The following is a 20,301-nucleotide window of genomic DNA, read 5'->3' on the forward strand; positions in this document are numbered from 1 at the left end:
TTATAACTGCTGCTGCCGTTCTGGACTCTACAACCCACCCCGCTTCAATGGGTCACAATACCCTCCCACCTCAGATCAGATGTAATATTATTCGGAACAGCAATGCTAACATCAAACAATACCATCAAGCAAACAAACACTGCGTTACATCATACTTGCAGTTACTGCAGTGACTCTTGTTCTTGTTCCAGATGCCTGCTTTTTCTAAATGTCAACCATCTCATTGCACATATCCACTCATTCACATTCAATTCTTCCAGATCAACGAATAATTCAAACGATAACTTCATCGCTCCCTGGGCATTTCAGTATCGTCATTTGCATTATTTAGCAAGGCAGTACATTCATATCTTGTCTCTTCATGCTGTATCTACAGTGAAAACACCACTCATTTGAATTTCTCGGGTTCGAACTGGATTCACTTAAATTCCTTTCTGAAATAATATGGTAAGACTTACCAGTAGGGAATTGAAAATATATTAGGACGAGACTGGGGATCAACGAACCACTCAAACTCTTTGCGTCGGGACATCTCAATTTTGTCAATTGCATTATTTCTTAAGGCTGCCGCTGTTTTTTTCTGTATTAGGTAGTTCGGCTAGCATAAGAGGAAGCCTTGTCCTTTTGGCAAATGCAATAAAGAATTAAGCCGCAAAAATGATTAATGACTCCAGCTGTCAGTAGAGCTGAGCCTCCTTGAGCGGGGCTTGCTCTGTGGCTCGCACTGGCTATCTAGCACAAGTCTGTCTACCGGTTTTCATGCCCATTGTTCAAGGACCTCATCATGTACAAATCAAATACCTACTCAGAGACACACATTTGTGATACAGTGTCCAACCTAAAGGTAATTACCTTCCAAGCACCCAAGCATCCTACAATACGGAGTGACAATTGTTATCAGATTCAAATTTTCAGTCAGGTCGCATACTGAAAAATGATATTGTAATGGTGCTATTGCTTACCCAATGCTACCAATACCATGCCCAATCTTCAAGGATCTCATCCTTTATTAAACCGGCATCCTTCCTCAGATTCCCTTATTTCTGAATCAGCCCTCAATCTATGGCTAACTCGGTTTCTCAAAGTACCTGAGCAACCTAATTCTCAGCTGGCAATTGGTCCTCAGATTCTGTTCTGCTATTCTTGTTTTTCTTGCCCTCTGAACATTCCATTATCGAATTGATCACTTTCTGTTCCACCAAACAAAAACTTGTCCGTCCCAACCATACATCACTAATCAGGATTACAATATCACTTTAGTTTACTCAGAGTTCTTTCCCCCCTCTAACCTCCTTCCCACAGATTCAAATGCTGCTACGAGGCATCCAACGATCTGCTCCGTCATCCATCCCCCAAATGGAAGTACTCAAATTTCTTCACTCAAGCTGCTTCTCCCCTTACAAAGATGCCCTCCTGTAAGCAATGTATGTCTCTGCATACTGCAGATTCCTCCGGTACGGTAAAATCACCTCCTGGGCCCAGGTTTTTAATCACGCTTCTGACCTCTGCGTCAGAGATCTCCATCTTCATCCTCAGGTCATGTATTCCTTACATTTAAAACTTATATTTTACCAAATGTAACTTATTCCAGTTGTGGGCTGGGCAATTTATTTTTGTATTACAAGGTAGGCTATAGGCAGCCTTGTCCTTTTGGGAGAAGGTGGCCCATAGTGCCACTTGTCATGCCCGCTGGCAAGATATGTTTTCATTTTTATTTGCAAGTTTTTTTTCTTTTTTAGTTAGATCGGCCAGCATAAGAGGCGGTCTTGTCCTTTTAGGGGAAGGTGGCGCAGATTGCCACTTGTTTCTGCCTGCTGGCATTATCATTCATCAATATACATTACATCACAGTTCGACCAGTGTATAGGGGCAGCTATCGAGCTACAATGGACAAGACCATGGGCCAAATTATATTACTTTTCATTATGTACATGGTCATTTGCCAAATGCAATGAATAATTGTTCATTTTAAATCTTTTGTGGATGTCTTCTTTCTGAAACATTGATTGATTGACAATATTTGAAGACAGGTTTGAATATTTAAGCTTTTTAATATTATTTAATATTAATTATTAAAAAGCTTAAATATTTTCATACATTATGGTCCAATAGTTGCTGGAGAGATATCTCGAAGGAAATGCACACAGATTAAAAAAAGGCAGCAGCCTATGTTGATTCCTTCAGACATCCCACCTATCAGTCCGCCAGAATACCAAATGGAGGACTGTGCACCTAAGTGGAAAGAAGTAGAGCAAGCTGTGAAAAAGTCAAGGGCGTCATCATCTCCTGGGCCTAATAGTGTTCCGTACAGACTGACAAGTGTGCCCCTGGTGTTCTACGAATCCTGTGGAAATTGATGAAAGTAGCATGGGAAAAAAGGTTGTACCAAGAGCAGGTGGGGTCTTAATACCCAAAGAAAAATATTCGACGAGTATTGATCAGTTTTGCACTATTTCCCTGTTAAACGTGGAAGGCAAGATTTTCTTCAGCATTGTTACTCAGAGAATGTCAGCTTACCTATTGAAGAACTGCTTCATTGACACTTAAGTACAGAAAGCCGGTATTCCAGGTTTCCCAGGATGCTTAGAGCACATCAGTGTGATCTAGCAGCAAATTCAAACAGCTGAAAAGGAGAGGAAGGAGCTCCATGTGGTGTTCCTGGATTTAGCTAATGCATACGGTTCAGTACCATATGAACTTCTTTGGGCAGCATTTGATTTTTTCAGTGTACCGAGGACAATAACAAACTTAGTGAATGCCTACTTCAGAGATTTGCAATTTTGTTTTTCAACTTCAGAATTCACCACTACTTGGCAATGTCTAGAAATTGTAATAATGGCAATATGCACCATTTCTCCACTGGCTTTTACATTGGCAATGGAAGTAATTATTAAGGTGTCAAAATGGGTAGTGGGAGGAGAACGGTTGGCTTCTGGAATGTGACTGCCACCAATTAGACCATACATGGATGACATGACAATCATGACTACAACAGTAGCCTGCACTAATCGGTTATTGGAAAAACTAATCAATAACATTGACTGGGCACGAATTCAAGCCCACTAAGTCAAGTAGCATCTCTATAATTAAAGGTAAAGTAGTGGATAAGAGGTTCTACATTAATGGTGAGGCAATACCAACAGTGTCTTAGAAGCCTGTGAAAGTCTTGGGAGATGGTATGATGGGGACACAGTTCATGTGGGAGAAGTGAGACAATAAGCAGTGCAAGGGTTGAAGAGCATAGACAGCAGCACTTTACTGGGCAAACTTAAACTCTGGTGCTTTCAGTTTGGTCTACTGCCAAGACTTCTGTGGCCACTCACTGTATGAGGTTTCCTTGACAACAGTAGAGAAGCTGGAAGCATTAATCAGTTCATACGTCAGGAAATGGTTGGGAGTTCCACACTGTCTCAGCAGAGTGGAGCTGTATGGTAAAGGGATACTGCAGCTGCCAGTCTCAGCTCTAACCTGCGGAGTTTAAGTGCACCAAGGTTTGATTGGAAATGACATTGGTAGAGTCACACAACGAATGTGTGAGGGAGGCAGCACCTGTGTTGAAAACTGGAAGAAAGTCGGCGGCATAGGCAGCTGTGGAAGATGCAAAGGCTGCCCTTCGTATCAGTGATATCATGGGGCAAGTTCAGCATGGAAGAGGAGGTCTTGGTCTCAGTTCAGCTCCTCCTACATGGCACATAGCAGCCCCAGCTCAATGGAGGAAGCTGGTAGTCAATGAGATGCAAAAGCAGGAGGAGAGGATGAGGTGCGTAAAGGCAGTTTCCCAAGCCAAGCAGGGAGAATGGACAAGATGGGAGAGTGTGGAACAACGCAAGATCAGCTGGCAAGACCTATGGACAATGAAACAGAGCAGGATCAGTTTCCTCATCAGGTCAACATATGATGTTCTCCCATCACCACAGAACCTTAATCTATGGATAGGAGAGGATCTGTGGTGTCCTTTGTGTTCATCGCCAGCTACATTAAGACACATTTTGACAGGATGTAAGGTGGGTCTTAGCCAAGGACAGTTTACTTGGCATCATGACCAGGTGCTGTGATCTTTAGCCTTACCATTGGAAGACAAGCACAGCATGACCAACATGTTGCCACCAAAGAACAAAATTCCTCCGTCCAGGGGAGCAACCTCCAAGAAAAGGTATCAAAACTAAAACTCATCTAGGACAACTGGAAGCTGCTGGAGACTGGAAAATGCGAGGATGGAGAGTCCTGGTTTACCCAGTGGAGGTGGGTTGTCGAGGATTTGTGGCATATTCCACAACCCAGTTTCTCAGAGACATCAGATTCAGTGGTCAAGAGTTGCGACGCATAGTGAAGAACTTATCTGAAGCAGCAGAGGAGCAGCAACAGGCTTTGGTTGAGACAAAAAGATTCTGGTTAGGGACCGCAAACACAGTAGAAAGAAAGAAATGTCGATGTAAAGGAAGGTAAGTAAGCTGGGCTTAGCTGAGTGGGGGACAGAGGGGGCTCTTAAGGTGTTGTGGGCTAGTCAACGAAACACCAAGGATGGAAGGTGCCCACTGTTCTCATTTATAGGCAGGACAAGGATCATTAGTTAAGTAACTGTTTACAAGTCATTAAACAAAAAACTAAAACAACAAAAAACAATTAAAACAGATCTTATCTGCTACAACTCAGTGTCTGATATTGCTGTATACATTTCAGTAGGTCAACTGACTTAAATGTTTGCTTTGCACAATTTTTGCTTTACTAGTTCATAGTTGATACAACCTGAATAAAAGTAATAATGTTAAGTAAGTGTATTAAAGATCTGGTAATGAGGAATGTGTCAGAACCACGACCATCTGGTTTGGTGTATAGCAGGATCTGAAGTGTCAACACATATGTAAGATTTAAAAAGGGATAACATTTAAAAAAACAAACAAAACAAATCTAAAGGGATTACACAAAGTGTCCAAAAATGGTAAAGCCACCATTATCTGGTTTATTATTGAAACCTTTGCGAGTGCCAGCAGAAACAAAAACACATAAGCCAAAACGTTCTGGATTCATCACTTTATTATTCACCCCTTTTGGAATATACTGTGTGTGGGTGTGGGTGCGCAAATATGCGTTTATACCTTTTGTCATATGGTTTCCTTCGCCTCTTCTTCATGTTTATTGGTTACAATAACACAGAATTACTATGAGTAAATCTAAATCATTTTTATTTATTGACATGAATTTCCAAAAGTGAAAATAACAGTTTGGTGGAAGTGAGAGTAAGGCTGATCCAACATGAATACCTTCTGTAATACAGTCTTCTAAAGTAGTACATGTCAGTTTACGAAATTCTATGGCATATAAGAAACTGACCAACAGATACCACACTTTCAGAAAAGTATATATATATATATATTTAGATATATATATGTATTTATATTTATTTAGAAGCTTTGAAATAGTATAGTAAACACTTTGCACACATGATATAAACTACTGAATGTCTTTGATTAAGTTGTAGGTCTGTTCTGACCAATCGGTGAAAAGAACATGATCACAATCTTCCATGTAAAGTTGGAATAAGTTTGGGAACACCTGACCACACAAAAGTAATAGAAAACAGTCAAGTCTAAAACAGTGATATTGCATTTAAAATGCACACATTTTTCGTTTATCTGTACAATTGGCTTCTTGGTGTGAATATAAACATCTAAAGGGCTCGGTGACATGATAAGATATACATAGTGCTGTAAACAGGCACACACAGATCTGAGAGGTAAGCTCTGTCACCTCTAGTTTCGTTAATAGTTCCACACGTTTCAACTCATTTCTCAGGCCTGCTGAGAGCAATAAGGTCCTAGTGCTGGCCATCACTCATTTTCTTCTCCTGTCCCCTCAAAGGCAGGACAAGCCAAGTGTTTCGAACAACTGGATGGTCAAGATAATGAAGTTGAAAACTTGATGCTTTTGTCTGTCTACTAATTGTGCAAATTCATGCCGTCTCAGGTATGTCCACACAATATGGACTAACAAATCCTTTTCCGCGCTGCAAATGAAGAAAACACACTTGTTAAGTACACAACGTTAAATAAAACAGCATTAAACTTTCTTTTTTTTCTCAAGAAACATTTTATCACAAAGTGACGCATCTACTAATAACCCTCTATATACAGAACACAATTAAATAGTTGACGGTGTTCTTGCAATTATTTATCTAGCATATACTTGTTTCAATTGTACAAATGAAGGCACACTATTAAATTAGTCAAATATCATGCAGAACAACATCTGATTATTACCTTTGGGAAATATTATTAGCATAGATATTGCATGCTCATTTAATTTAAGATAGCTACACTGGGTAATTGTTTAACTTCGTCGTACATAACTGGATTACAACCGTAGGAAAATTAAGTCAGTTTCCCCTTCCATCTAAACTGCCTGACACATCTCCATCAGCATTTAGCCTAATGCAACAGATGAAAAATGAAACCAACGCTCTTAGCAAATTAAGTTATTGTTAGGAGCTGACTGTAAGATAGTAAGTAATTCATTGCAGAATGAGTTAGTACAAAATGCTAATTCTTCTTTTTTTGTGATATGTGAACTGTCATAAAATTAATCCTTATGCACATTGTGGCTATTTTGCTTGAATTAATTATTCCCATGATTTATTTATAACCTCATTATGCGAAGTGAAGAAGAAATGGATTACTGCACATTCGTGTTTCTTACAGATGATATTTTTGGGGCTGCATTCATTTTTCAATACACTGAGTTTCCGATATTCAAAACACTGCTTCATAAATTAATGACCCCTTTGTGAATATGGTTTGTGCTACAGTATATGGATAAACAGTAACAGACCATTTTGTTCCAATGACAAGTCACAACAGACTTATTTATTATAATTTTAAAATCAATTTTTACCTCCAGTGTATATAATTTGTCAATATTAAACACATAAAACAAAGGAAAAAGACAATATTGAAATATTTATCAATAAAATAGATAGATAAGGAGAGAGAGAGAGATAAAGAGATTGTGAGCTAGCAAGATAAATAAACAAAATATTTCTTAGTTAGTTTTGTACTAATATCGAAAAGAATTTAATGGCACTTCCAGCCATTTTATCGATTTTGTTTGCATTTGATCTGATCGAAATTAATTACTAATACTCACACAAATAAGGTGGTTTGTAAGGCGCGCGTGTGCTAGACAGAAGTGCATCAAACTCTTTCCTCTCTAGGGTGCCGTGATGTGACTTCTCTTTGCCAAAGGTGGAGAAAGATCTCTCCCCAGTTTGCTCTTGAGTTTCAAATACCTCAGTGTCTGGGACAGAGTCCATTCCTGGGACATGAAGATTGCTGCGATAATCTGCAGCCTGGCGGCCATCTGATGGCACAAAAGAGGGCATCCAGCATCGATCTGAGTGCCCTAGGGCTTTGCACTCTTCTGTGCAATTGGAAAAGAGATCAGCGCCTAAAACAACAAAACCAGGAAGGAAAAATAAATGAGGAAATCATCTTACCAAGGATACTCTTCCCACGCACTAATGGGAAAAAATGGGGCTGTATTACCTGTCAGAGGCTTGTTATTTATTGTTGGTGATAGACGTACCAACAGAAAACGTGTCTCTTTGAATTCTTCTTTGGAGGACAGACTAAATAAACATTTCCTTTCAAAATGAATTCACCTGACACTTGAAAACAAGAACATTTCAAACCGTTGACAGAAAGTACAGAAAGACATCTGTGTGGCTTGTTCTACATACAGTAAATCCAGAAAATACTTGCAAAATGTTTAAATTAATGACTTCATTTAAACTGTCTAAAATACTTCAGCACGAGCATTATGAAGCCCTTCGGCAAAGCTAATCATTTGCAGATTGGGTTTCAAATTTCAGACTTGTCGACAGTGACAAAAATGGTAAAACATTCAGATCAAAGCAAAGACATAAAATAGTAATGTGGAGTCACATCTCTAATCTTTAATTCTTCATGGCAGCCGCTTTTCCACTGCAGATCAAAGGGGGTAGTTAGAAGACTTTGTCCTCCTGCTGATTCCGGGCACCTTTTTTCATGGCAGTTTTATGATGAAAAGGATAAAAGGTCAAATATCTCATCTAACAAGAGACGGATCAAAGATGACATTTTGAAATTCTCCTCCAAAACTTTCAACAGTAAACTGCACTTGAACCACTCGTTTCTAGTGTAAATTTCAGAGCAAACAAATGTTGTTTTTTTATTAAAGTATTTTTTCTTTACCAAAAATTATAAAAGGCTCCTCGTTGGATTTAATTACGAACAACAGAACAATAATTATAATAACCAAGCTACAAGCAAATCCCAATGCAAATTACTCTAATTAGGAAGCCAGGAGTAGCTTTAAAAAAAGTGAGATTCTGGCAAATGTTTTTGACGTATAACTGTTAATGCCTGACGTATACCTGTTAAATAAAAATGTCTGTTTTATTTGCACACATTTGTCTCCGTAAATTCAAAAAGGGTGTGAATAGTGGTACTTGAAGCAACACTTTCTTGAGGGTGCCTACCGACACTTGTGTTAACCAGACATGCTTTTGTGAAACTAATCAATTTGAGTACAGGGGGGAGGGGATTTAAAAGGTTAAATACATCTGAAAAAGGTCACAATTTGAAAGATGTAAATGTTTAAGCGCATTCGTTTTGTTGTAAATGTTATTACTTGTTATGAGAAAAACATGGTTCAGATCAGTCAAATTGGGATTTCTTTTTGCTATTTAACTCCTTTTGTTTAATGGGCAACCCAGTTAAACACCTGTGGTTTTTCTAGTTTGTTGAAAAAAATGTCAAAACAAATAAATTAACAGATTAAGCAGTTCTGGCAATATTGAAATCCCAAGGTTTAATAAATCATAATATATTACTGGTTTTATTTGATCACATGAGTTTTGTTTTTTTTTTTTTTTCCCCCAGGACAGTATATCCAATGAGCAATTCAAGGTAAAATATTTGCAAAATCTGCTTGTAAAATGCCATTTAAAGTTACACAGTAAATTAAATGTGTTGAGATCCCTGAATGCCTCTGCTTTTCATCTCACACTTCGTCAGCTGCACTATCAACAGGTGTCTGAGAGCAGTCTTTCATGTCGGATGTGGAATGCAAATACAGTTAACAGGGATTCATCTCCTCAAAATGGCTTCTTTATTTTATATTCAAGGAAGAAGTGTAAGCATTGGCAACCCAAGCTTCGATAATAACCTTCATCTGATAATTGGTATGCAGTCTGAAAATAAATTAGTGAGCAGTGAGCTGTTGCAAAGTGCTAACGTGAACTGCAGACAGAATACAGGATCGTACCATCCTGAAGCACAAATTCTTCTGAGCAAAAGGCTTGTGAGAACACTGCTTTCCAGTCACTAGAAACCTGCAGAGGCAGTTCTGATGGATGCAGACACAACATAAACAAGGTGTAATTTACTCAGGATACCATGTAACTGCATAACACTGTTTACTTGCTAATGGGGACTTTGCTTTTGTTTACTAATTAAGACAGTGTAAATGAAAACTGACTGCTTGTCGAAAATGGAGAATCACAACACACATGCACATAAAGAAAACGCCACTAGAAATCTGTTTGTGTATCTGAGCTACCTTTATTTGGTCGTTTTTTATTTAGACCATTTTAATACTCAGTTTGGTCGGAATTGAATAGATTCCACTGGATAGCATTTTCAATGTGTAGACTTTTTCACAAGATCACTGAAAAGAAAAGGCCTGATACCACTTTAGTTTTCAACCTAATCTGTAACATTATCCAGTATTTTTATGAATTCTTTATCAGCAAGGTCCACTAAGACGTTATTTTAGCATACATCAAAAAGACAGCCTTTAATGTTATGTTATTATTATTATTTTAATAATAATGGAAATATACTAATTGCATAAAAAGGGAGCTTATTTACTCAAGACAAAAAACATACAAACAACAAAAGGTGCATTATAAATAGGGCTTCTGATTTTCGGTTTTAATCAATAAAACTCGATAAAACACCCGCGATACAAAATAAAATGAAATATGTGTATAGCCAATAAACACAGGAAAAACACTGGAAATGTTTACTCAATTCACGTTGACTTCAAACCTTTCCCATTAAAAAAAAAAGAAACTACTACAAAAAACGACCTTTCCCAGTGCAGCTTCCTGACTTGTATTTATCATTGATTCGTTCTGAATACTTTAAACCCACACCAACTACTGAGTGGAAGCAAATTCCTACATTTCTATTGGAGACTCCGCTTGCGAGATTGAAAACGAGATTACAATCAGGAATGGAGGCTTGTTCGTGGGATGTAAAGCTGTATTACAGTTAAAATATGAAGGATTTAAAACAGAATTGAAAATCATGATGAAATGTAAAAAAATACCTACACACAAAAACCCCAGAAGAATGTGCCTGTGACCATAAGGATTTCATTGTGGAAGACAGCAAAGAGAAGAAGGTACAACTTAAGTGTGCAAGTACTGTCCAGTTACTATACATATTTTGACAAAAAAAAGCGGCCAAGCATTTTGGAAAGTAACCAAAAATACTAATTTCATTCAGTATATAAAAAGTGAAAGCCCTGAAAAAAAAAAAGATTTACAGCAAACTCGAAAACAGCTAAAAATAGCACTGAAAAATGAAATGAATAAAAACAGAAAAACAGAAGCCCTAATTATAAGCCAGCAGTGTTGGGTACGTTACTGAAAAAAAGTAACATTACTCGTTGCTTGTTTTTTCAGAAAAAAACTAATATAATGTCCTTACTTATTGCTTAATGTAAGAAGTAGCGTGTTCTATTACTCATTCTATTACTTTATTGTTACTATTTAACTGTATGTCTGGTTAATTTATTAAATGTGTCAAACAGGTTTTTAAAATGTTTGTAGTGTAACAAACAAACTCTTAATAATTGACTCGATATGGCAAATTGTAATCATTACAATACATGCGACTAAAGGTAAAGGAGTGCCGGATGCGCCCTATAGCCTGGAGGTTGCTGGTTCGAGTCTAGGCTATTCCACTGCTGACCGTGGACGGGAGTTCCCAGGGGGCGGCGCCCAATTGGACGAGCGCCGCCCGGGGGGAGGGGCTCACTGCACACCAGCAACCCCTGTAGACTGGCCGGGCGCCTGCGGGCTTGCCTGTAACCCTCTGGGTTGGCTGCATGGTGGGCCTGCAGCGTGAAAAGAAGCGGTCGGCTGATGGCACACGTTTCGGAGGACAGCGCGTGTTCGTCTTCGCCGCTCCCAAGTCAGCTCGGGGATGGTAGCGGTGAGCTGAGTCTAAATGCAATTGGTCATTTCAAATTGGGAGAAAAACGGGGTAAAATCAATTAGCGACTACTAAATAAAAAATAAAAAAAGAAACTTAAGTTACATAAAGGCTTTTTATAAGAGAATAGCAAGTGTTATAAGAGAATAGCGAGTGTTATAAGAGAACAGCGAGTGTTAGTTGGGAAAAACGGACATAACGTATATAAAACATTGTGTTAGATAAATTACTTAACGTAATAGATACACACATGTATTTTGTAAATACATGCTTATGCATCAGTTATACTGTAGCATTTTTCGTATGCATGTAATTTGAGTTCTTCAAAGCGTACATTCAGTCAAACTATTTATTTATGTTTTGTTTAGAAATCTAAATAGTCCTTGTTGTATCGCATCAAAAGGAGCTCAGGTAACTGAAGAAGAAGCTGTTTATGTACCTGTCGGGATCTCTGTTTTGAATTTATTAAGCTCGCGCTCAACTTGTGCACACGCATGAAAGCTGTGTTCAGGGTTTCCATGTGTTCCATGTATTTTGATTTACAAAAAAGAAAAGGTCACCATGTAGGTGTACAACAGAGAAAGGTTGACGAGACAAGCTTGTTTATTTTTTCTGCAAAGTAACTGTAATATTATTTCTCCCATTACAAATCTAACGTGTTATATTACCTAGTTATTGAAAAAAAAAGTAATATTATTACCAAAACGCTGTAAGCCAGTACATATACAGTACTGTGCAAAAGTTTTAGGCAGGTGTGAAAAAATGCTGTAAAGTAAGAATGCTTTCAAAAATAGACATGTTAATAGTTTATATTTATCAATTAACAAAATGCAAAGGCATTTTGAAGGCAAAGGGTGGTCACACCAAATATGGATTTGATTTAGATTTTTCTTCTGTTCACTCACTTTGCATTTAGTTAATTGATAAATATAATCTATTAACATGTCTATTTTTGAAAGTATTCTTACTTTACAGCATTTTTTCACACCTGCCTAAAACTTTTGCACAGTACTGTATATGATAATAAAAATGTCAAGCTAAAGGCTAAAGGTGCAACTATATCTATAGGCTATTTTTTATTTTCAAGTCTATTGTCTATTTATAGTTGATTCATTTTCAGAAAGAAGAAAACAAAAATCTCAAATGAGCAGAGTTACAAATCAAAACACGAGCCCTACTGCGTTCAATCCATTTCTGAGGTCATGTAGTCACAGTTTACATGTCACAGCGGTAGGAAGCTCTCAGTGTGATAGCACATGTATCAAGGAGATGGGGTAAAGATCAGTTATAATGGGCTTGTTTTAAGAGACTTGACAATACTCCAAGGAAGTACAAACTTTTTCTGTTTGTGTTTCGTTAAACGTGATTGCAGATATTTTGTATCGTATATGAGCGCTGTCTTTAAATTGATGCTACTAAATTCCAGTTAGTTCTCTCTGTACTTATTACGCTGTGGACTGCAGTATATATTCATGTCTTTTCTTTTGTCAATTCTTGATTTAATCTTTGTCAAGTACAAATAGAGCTATATACTGCACTTAACACAGTAAAATCTCTGATTGATCCATTATTAAAACTGATTAAATGTGTATATCCTTACATGCATACTTGTGTTGTCATCCTTTATCTTTTTAGTCTGTTCTAAACTAGTGTCGGTTAGCCAGTCATTTATGCCGTGTACCACTGATCCTTTACAAAAAAAAAAAAAAACCTACGTGAACTATATTCAAACTTTAAAATATATATTTTCAAAAAAAATATGACGGATAATATGTCATTTAAAAATGCAATAGAACAATGTAAACAATTAGTATTATACAACTAGCAGAAAACTAGTTATAGATATAAGCCATTAAAGTGTTGTTTTGGTTCTTTCTTTCTAGTTTCATAACCAGATTGTTTTATTACTTTAAGAAAAAAAAAAACATGGGCAAACTGTGCACACTTTAGAAAATCATTTCTCAAGAGTTCATCCCACAGGTCTCAATCCTAGTACACATCTAAACACAGTAGGTGGTGACATCGTTAAATTATAATTAAAACAGAAGCCTAATGTAAATGTTTCAAGGCAGTGGCTTGCATCATGTAATCATTACATTAAATCAATTTTAAATGTCTTATAACCCAGTCTTAGAAAACAGGGTTCCTGCAGGTATTGTTACATACAGAACAATTAGAACCATATGTAGAATGGTTCATTATAGAACCAAAATAAAAGTATGTGTTCCAGAGAAAGCCTAAAGGTTCTACTGTATGGTATATCATGTCTACGTGCACCAGCTAGGTACTGTATATCAGTATACATTCGAACAACTATTCCAACCTGCCATGTGCCAGCTACACAGAATTAAATCTACTAACATAAAACCTGATCTTTACAAAAAGCAAAACATTACAACATAACATTTGAAATGGCTAAAAGGTTTGAAAAGAATTACAATTAATTTCACCTTTATTGCATATTTTGTCACAATATACAGCACTATTCTAAAATGATATTCATATTGTAAATTCCCATCCCAAATTAATTTTTTAATGATTTAATATATACCTCCCCAGTATCTGTATGTATTTAAATGATTGTACTGATTGTTGAAATTATTATTATTATTATTATTATTATTATTATTATTATTATTATTATTATTATTATTATTATGTTGTATTATACATTATGAATACAATTAGAATACAATTAAAACGGAGGTATCCCTCATCCCAGATCAAAAACCTTTGAAATGAATACACAGACTTTGGAGTATAAACCAGATACTGCAAACAGCAGAGCATAAGCTTATATATTTATTTTTAAAAAAACGTTTGTTATAACTTTATTTTAAATATATTTAACACAGATTAATGTCCAAGTTATGATTGAACTGTTAACTACCCTGCCAAATTTGAATTCATTATTTTATGTCAAAATGTACTGACAACTAAAAGTAACAATTGTGTTTTAAATGGTTTATTAAAAAGAGTAAGCAACGCGACATACCATAAAAGAAAGGGCAACAAACAAAAGAAAGGGTCAAGAAAAATTCAATTCTTCAGCAAGCCTGTGTTCAATTGTCGGCGCATAGTAGGTTATGAATTGAATGTTTGTTTCTAAGTGGCATCTGGCATAGCCTAGTTTATCTAGTTCCCACACCGAAATAGCAAACAGACCATTGGTTTTCAAATTCCGTCACGTCCATCGAGTTGTTGAGGACTAATGGCTATCCAAAGGACCTCATTAAGGCTGCATATTTATAAACAGCAGGGAAAAAAATAAAGGAGCCATTGAGTGGTTCTTTTGTTGTAAATGCGAATAAAGACGCAGTGAATAAACCGGAGATAGTCACAGCCATGAATGAATAGGGTTCTTATTGATGGGAGAACGTATCTCCCACCTGTAGTGAAATAGTGAAATCGTGTAGAATGCAAGAGCTATTGTGGAAAGCGTGTGTGTATACGGCGGGGGTTGATGATCAAGATTTTAATACTAATTAGAAGTAGCACACATGTTTAGAATATGCTGCGTGCGTTGTTAGACGCGACAAACTGAACAAGTCTGTATGTGAATACAGCATCAAAACACCCAAGCAAAAACAGAAAAATAATTAATCAAACTGTAAAACAGTATACCGCACTCGCTGTCAGTCAAACAGTTCAGCATGCCACAATGCTGCCGGACAAGCCGTGAGAAAGCGACTACTGACATGTTTTCACTCCAATACATAAAACAAATAGCACCTCTTTACTGAGTACATTGTATACATGCTAACTATTTTACTATGATTTTACGATTGCAGTCAATCGTAACACCCGTTCCTTATCAGCGAAGCAAGTGTAAACGTCAGCACAAAAGCTATGGTACTGTGCAAGATCACTGTTAATGACACAACCCTATATTTCGATGCAGTATAACAATGCACCCGAAAGTCCCTGCTCCAAAGTAGACACTAAAAGCTTAGCTGATATTTGTGTTTTTACGAAGTTATTGAGTCACATGAGTACATACATGTAAAGTGGATACATTTATCTAACTTGAAAGCACATTTTTGTAAAATATGCAGAACAAAATAAAGAAAACAAAAAACGACAAGCATAAGAAGCCTTTAATCTGACTCACCAGAGGAATGACCTCGATTGGTGGCATCGTGATCGCTGTCTCCTTGCTCGCTATCCCCGTGTCCACTGTCTTTGGAGCTTACTATGTCTGCTTCCTGGAAAGCAGAACTAAAAATAAAAGTAAATAATAAAAAAAATAAAAAAATAAAAAGTGAAAATATTGACGTTGAACTGTAGATGAATAGTCATGGCACATCATCAGCCAAATAAATATTCTGCCATCAAATGGCCATATTTGGTGCTGCCATTAGGCTAGAGAAAGAATTGCAATTTGTTGCAGTTCTTAATGTGCATATAGTGAAGTGGTTAACTTGTTTATTGTTACATTGTTAAATTGTCAAACAACAATGACACAAATGAAAGAGATAATCATATAAGTAACCAACAGTAGCAACGTACAAATAACAGCTAGTGTGGTTGCTAATTTGCTTTTGTTATTTCAAGTCTATGGCCGTTTCAAATACAGTACAGTGCTGGACAGCGCTCTCACAGAGTTATCTTCTCACCTGTTTACACGCCGCGGTCTGTCTGCAAGATAACTGAGTTCAGTTCTCTGGTGTTTTGTCTGAAACGTCAAAAGCGATAATGTAAGGGTAATTAGAACCAAAAAAGCATTTTGAAATGTGCAATTGATATTGAACTGGGTACTGCATATACTTAGATAATACTAGAATCACATTATGTATGATAACATTTATAAAATGTTTCATTTTTGATGGATATAATTCAATATTGGTCAGTGCAGTATTTGTGCACAATACGAAAGTGTCTCCATTTTTTTTTTTAAAGTAGTCCACTTAGTAACCACAGGCAGTACGAGTTCAAAATGATTCTGTGCTGAAGAAACAAATGAGCTGACTAGTTATAGACGAATCTTTGTTTCAGTGTTGCACTGTTAGACCGTGCCAAGCATCCTTAATCTATATTCTTACAGCGGCGACTGTGGCTTTCTCTAACAGACCCTTTTCAACAGACTATACTCTATACTACTGGAATCCTTTCATCTCAAACAGACCGGTGCGTGATATTGTTTCAACATAATTATTGTTGCATTTGGTCTGGTCGCCATAATTTTGTTTTGCCAATACATATAATGGGATTGTTTGTCAGCACACAACTTTATATTTGCTGATCCCACAATGATTGTGTGTTTAAGTGTAGCCTTTAAAATATACAAACGTTAACATGCAAAACACCGATGTAAAACAATGTGTTTAACAGCACTTCAACCTACCTATAAAACATATCTGTATGGAGTGGGCGATTGTGCGTTTGAGTACCTGAAGGCAACGCGCATTGTATGTTTTGTGTGCTTTAAATCCATTTGAATAACAAATACTGTGTTGTATACTGAACAAAAATCACTCCACAGAACAAACAAGTTATTCATAGAAATGTAATAAATAAATAACTACAGATAGCAAGCCTAATAGTAAGCGACATAACGTTTTTTTCTTTGTTTCAACACCTTGGTTTACTTTGAAATGATCACTTATTTTGAAAGAACCCAATCACAGTATGTGGGCTATCAGGCACCGCTGGCGCCTTCTATAAGACGTGGCGAGAGAAATTACCATAACTAAACAGGATATTTAAAAAAATGTGAAAAATATTTGTGTGTCATAATTTATACCAGAATTTAAATAAATCAAAAATTCTATTTGACTTATAAAAGAAACGTGTTCTGAATAAAGAATGATCTTACCTCGTTTGATAATATGCTGCCGTTAGAGATGATGTCAGGCTGCTGGTCTGTATAACTTGTCACTATGGCTCCACAGGGATTATGGTCTGTGTCTGTGCTCCTGGCAGGGCTACAGGGCTTTAGGAACATCAGATCGGTTTTGGCAGATTCCGGGGTTAGACAAACCTGGTAGCAATAATTCTGGTTTTGATGATGGGAACCGAAGCTCCCGGATTCTTCCACGGGGACCTGTGTCGTGTTGGTCACATTTGAGCTCTGCACCAGCATAATATCAGACTTGCTAAGCTTTTTCTTCCTGGCTCTTGCTTGCCTGCTACAGCAAGAACTACAGCAGAGGCAGCAGTCACTGGCCAAGCATGTATAAATGTTCAGTTTCTTGTCCTTTTGGCACCTGATGGCAAGCACGATCATAGCCAAGAGGAATATAAATGACACGGAGCCCAGTGCGATAATAAGAATGAGAGTCAAGTCTAAAGACGTCTCCTTTGTTTTAGTTGAACCACGGTCCCCACTGTGTCCTTCCACGACACTGTCCACAATCATGATATGAATGCTGGCTGTGGATGATAGAGGTGGCTGTCCATGGTCCCTTACCTCAATCAACAAGACGTAGGGGCGATGCGGGTCTCTTTTACTTGGGACCCTTCTGGCAGTCCTGAGTTCCCCAGTTCTCCAGTCCATTCGAAACATTCCCATCTCATTACCTCTTAATATACTGTAAGACAGACGGGCATTCTCACTATCATCTGCATCAATTGCCACTATCCGGGTTACCAAATACCCAGGTTCTGCAGAACGGGGTAAATGCTCTTTGGCAGTGTCATTTTTACCAAGTGGGGAAACAATTGAAGGTGCGTTATCATTTTGATCCACTATGACAACGTTCACTGTAGCATTAGTAGATAATTCAGGGTTGCCGGAGTCTTTTGCTTGCACCATGAAGCTAAAGTCTTTTAATATTTCATAATCAAACGATCTCAGTGCATAAAGGTAGCCGTTTTCGGAGTTGATTGACACATAGGTAAACACAGACATACCCTGAATGTCGCACTCCAATATGGAGTATGAAATATATGCATTTTGTCCAATATCGGGGTCGGTCGCACTTACTGCATAAATATAAGCTCCTGGCACATTATTTTCAGTCACGTATACATCATAGATTTCCTGCGTAAACCTCGGAGCGTTATCATTTTCATCTGACACCTGCACTTTAATGGACTTGCTTGTAGCTAGGGAAGGGGATCCCTTGTCTTTTGCCACAACTGTGATTGTATAGGAATCAGCGATTTCCCTGTCCAAATGTCCATCAGTAACAATGGTATAGTAGTTGCTAAAAGAAGATTTGAGCTTGAAAGGCGAGTCTCCCAGAATTTCGCAGTGGATCTGTCCATTTTCCCCGGAGTCCTTATCCGTTACGCTAAGCAAAGCGACCACAGTTCCCGGGGCAGCCTTTTCACTCACTGATTCGGTCACGGTGCTGAAACTGATCTCAGGGCCATTATCATTCACATCTATCACTTTGACCACAACTTTACAGTGAGCTGGCACAGCATTAGGTCCCAAATCTTTCGCTTGTATGTAGATTTGATACACGCTGCTATCCTCGAAGTCAACCTCCCCGCTCACTTCCACTCTGCCAGTTCTTGCGTCAATATTAAACAGATCCTTTACTTTCTGGGATATGTGGTTACTAAACGAATACAGAATTTCACCATTCTGTCCCTCGTCCATGTCTGTAGCATTTAATTGAATGACCAGCGTGCCCACTGGAGAGTTTTCAGGCAAGCTGACAGTATACACAGACTGATCAAACACCGGAACATTATCATTGGAATCTAGCACTTTAATGACAAGCAACGCTGTCCCGGTTCTCTGAGGCAGACCACCATCCACCGCAGTTAATACATACCTGTGTACTGATTGCTGCTCCCGGTCCAGCGGCTTTTCCAGTACGAGTTCGGCAAACTTGTTCCCATCACCTTGTGTTTGTATATCAAGGTAAAAATAGCTGTTTGTGGTGATTTCATAGGTGCGGAGTGCATTGGTGCCAACATCTGGGTCGAATGCGCTCTCGAGCGGGAAGCGAGTTCCAGGAGAGGCGCTTTCCGAAATTTCTACGGTAATATCAGTTTCGGGGAAGTTTGGGGGGTTGTCATTGATATCCACTATTTCAATTTCCACACGGAAAAGCTCTAAAGGGTCCTCTAAAAACACCTCTAGATGCAGAAGGCATGTAACGCTCTGTTTGCAGATCTCCTCCCTATCGATTTTCTCATTCACAAAAAGCACTCCGTTTTCCAAATTCACTTCGAGGTAAGGAGTCCTAGAGCTGGGCACAGTCTGAAATCTGCGCGCTGAAAGTTTTGTTATGTCCAATCCCAAATCCTCAGCAATATTACCCACAAACGTGCCATGGTCCTGCTCCTCTGGAACTGAAAAGCGTATCTGGGAGACCTCTCCATCCACCATACAGAACAAGAGAAATAACACAATCATCTCCAAATAAAAAAAGTGTACTTGTATTTATTCCTCCTGTCTTAGCTTACACATTCCCATCACCGCACTCCAAAGAAAGACGAAAAATGTATGACTTCCACATTAGTACTTAATTGATGTCCTCTTATTCCTTGTAGCCACAGACCATTACCGCTGAACTTTCCTGATAGATACAGGCGTTTGGTTCCAAACAAGCTATTTTGTTACTTTGAGTTTACTCAGCTTCTGAACAAACAAGGTGATGCAGCATCTGAACATGTCCTTTATGTGTTAACAAATATATATATATATATTACGTTTTTACTGAAGTACACAGAGACTTTGTAAAATGAAGCTTACACACACAATTAAATCTCTCAGAAGAAATATCTTTATCTGGCTTTTTCTTAATACAGTCTCACTGTCCCAGCTGCAGATCCTGTGATCTCTGCTGGCAGACTTCTGAGCTCCAACTGCCCAGCTTTTCTATTTTTGCGCAGCACCCTCTCCCTCCCAGCCAATGGCAGTCATCAACACCCACAGAGGTTGCAGCTGATTGGGAAATTGTAATGCCAAATAGTATACGTCATAAATCCCCAAGAACTCGTTCAGTAACCTTGCAATTCAATTCACTGAACTAAACGCCTGACGAAAGAGTTAAAAGGCCCACGTCTATGGAGATAAGTGGTTTCAGGAGAGCAGACCAAATCGCAGGACATAATCACCTCTCAAAGAAAATATAATAAATTC

General features: G+C 38.0%; 1 protein-coding gene across 2 annotated transcripts; it reads right to left on the minus strand.

Annotated features, from left to right (window-relative positions):
- Positions 1 to 5,166: 5,166 nt before the first annotated feature.
- pcdh10a (protocadherin 10a) lies at positions 5,167 to 20,012 on the minus strand. 2 transcript variants are annotated; one of them, XM_034036004.3, is made up of 5 exons: positions 17,074 to 20,012; positions 15,875 to 15,933; positions 15,370 to 15,476; positions 7,283 to 7,440; positions 5,167 to 6,004 (listed from the first exon to the last, which is right to left on the minus strand). In XM_034036004.3, exons 1-5 carry the CDS (start codon positions 19,570 to 19,572, stop codon positions 5,951 to 5,953), a joined length of 2,877 nt encoding a protein of 958 aa, XP_033891895.1. In that variant the 5' UTR covers positions 19,573 to 20,012; the 3' UTR covers positions 5,167 to 5,950. The 2 variants fall into 2 exon arrangements, with proteins under 2 accessions (XP_033891895.1, XP_033891894.1); XM_034036003.3 differs by having other exon boundaries at positions 7,141 to 7,440.
- Positions 20,013 to 20,301: the final 289 nt, after the last annotated feature.

The sequence above is a fragment of the Acipenser ruthenus genome, chromosome 1 (assembly GCF_902713425.1).
Source record: "Acipenser ruthenus chromosome 1, fAciRut3.2 maternal haplotype, whole genome shotgun sequence".
NCBI lineage: Eukaryota > Metazoa > Chordata > Actinopteri > Acipenseriformes > Acipenseridae > Acipenser > Acipenser ruthenus.

Bases quoted from the DNA above. Each gene is read 5' to 3' on its own strand.
- pcdh10a (XM_034036003.3), bottom strand. From the start codon at position 19,572: ATGATTGTGTTATTTCTCTTGTTCTGTATGGTGGATGGAGAGGTCTCC. The intron at 15,934-17,073 runs GTAAGATCATTC...TTGACGTTTCAG, and splicing joins GCAGCATATTATCAAACGAG to ACAAAACACCAGAGAACTGA. The intron at 15,477-15,874 runs GTGAGAAGATAA...TTTTATTTTTAG, and splicing joins AGACCGCGGCGTGTAAACAG to TTCTGCTTTCCAGGAAGCAG.